General features: G+C 42.2%; 1 protein-coding gene across 1 annotated transcript in view; it reads right to left on the reverse strand.

The window, feature by feature from the left end:
* Positions 1-884, reverse strand: part of DLEC1 (deleted in lung and esophageal cancer 1) — a gene marked incomplete at its 5' end in the record, with an annotated part of 19,734 nt that extends 18,850 nt beyond the window's left edge. Inside the window, 2 exons of the mRNA XM_010017883.1 lie at positions 347-500; positions 745-884. Coding sequence (XP_010016185.1) covers positions 347-500; positions 745-884 — 294 coding nt within the window. The remainder of the gene's footprint in view (positions 1-346; positions 501-744) is intronic.
* Positions 885-1,636: the final 752 nt, after the last annotated feature.

The following is a 1,636-nucleotide window of genomic DNA, read 5'->3' on the forward strand; positions in this document are numbered from 1 at the left end:
GACTGAGAATAGAGTTCAGATGACATCTTACGTACTGATATTAAATTTTGGGGTCCTAATCTGACCCTAAACTGCCACGGTACTGTGTTTAATACTCTGGTAGCTTACATGTTATTTCTGCCCACCCATTCTCCCAGGGATGATCCACAAAGACTAAGAGAATATTGACATCAATCTTTCATAAAGGCTGGTCTCAAATCGAAGTTTTGCTCATAAGCAAGTAAGCAGCAATCACTATTCAAAAGATACATCAGGAAAACTTTTAAGAGTAATCATTATCTGTATTTTGATAGAAATTGCAATTTCCATCCCTGCCATATTCCTCATCCATTAGAAAAGTATTTACCTTTCCCCATAAGTATTTGGCTGGCAGCAGTCTCTGGTTAAAGAGTTTGCTGGTTGCTTTGGCAGGAACTCCAGTATAAATTTCAGTCAATACTAGATGACTAGATATCAGGCACACTTGGGGGGCCTGAACTTCAACAAAAACAGGAAGGTGGCTGGAAATAAACACACAAATGGTCTATTGTTATTGCTAATGAGATGCACTAGACATGCAACAGCATACTGGAAAGAATGATGATTACATTTATTTAGCAATATTAGCTATTGGATAGTTCATTGATACTCAACCCCACTCCGAGTTCCTGATACATATTTTTTAAGAGATAAAACTACCTAAGGTAAAAATCACACGTGAATCTTGAGAAGAAAACAAAGCAGAACAACGTTTTCTCCCCTTACCTTCCTTCTCCATTTTCTACCTCTAGTTCTAATACTGTGTGGAGACGCTGGCACCGCAGTGATGTGAAATGAACTGACACAGCGCATATACCCAAAGGAGGTATTACTCCAGCAGATGGTTGAATAGTAAAGGGAGATACCTAGGAGAGGAGAAAGGAAACAGAAACGTGTTTGACATCTGCATAGCAAGTATAAAATGCTGAAGCCGCACAAACTAATTAGGACTTGCATGTGTCTAGTTTTTCCTCAGACATATTCTTTTTCTCTGCCCCTGGATTCCCATCTGGGTTGATTTCAGCAAGCACAGTGCTAACTTTGTGAAAAGCTGGCTAGACAAGGAGGCAAGACTTTGCCTCTACGTGGACAGCTAATAAAAATGCAATGACTTAAGAGAAGGGTAGTCAGAGCTAAGGGCATAACAGTGATGCCTGTGCATGGGGTGGTGGAGAACTGGAAGAAACAGTCAGCCGCAGTCTCCTCCCAAGCAGAGGGGCTGAGCAGCAGCTATGCAAGGTGCCACAGGTTGGGGAGATTCTTGGACAGAAGGTCAAGGAAAGAAGGCTGTTCTGGAAACAGAAGGAGCACCAGTGTGGGGTGGAGGCTGAAGAGGTTCAGGAAAAGAAAGAGGTAGTTTTTATGCAGGAGGAATAGAGCACCTGATCTATGAGCTCCACTGGGACGTGGATGGGCTCTGGGATGACAAATTCAAGAGATAAAGCCTAAAATCTCTCTGGGATTCAGGGAATTGTTGAGAATGGCAGGGACAAAAGGAAAAACAGTGAGAAATAAAGGCTTGAGAACTGTGAGGACAGGGTCTCCTCCAGAGCATGCCTATCCCTAATCAAGCAGTTCTGATTTTAATTGTTCTGGGGAAAAAGGGATAGACATATAC

This window comes from Nestor notabilis, unplaced genomic scaffold (genome assembly GCF_000696875.1).
Source record: "Nestor notabilis isolate BGI_N333 unplaced genomic scaffold, ASM69687v1 scaffold24937, whole genome shotgun sequence".
In the NCBI taxonomy this organism is placed as follows: Eukaryota; Metazoa; Chordata; class Aves; order Psittaciformes; family Psittacidae; genus Nestor; species Nestor notabilis.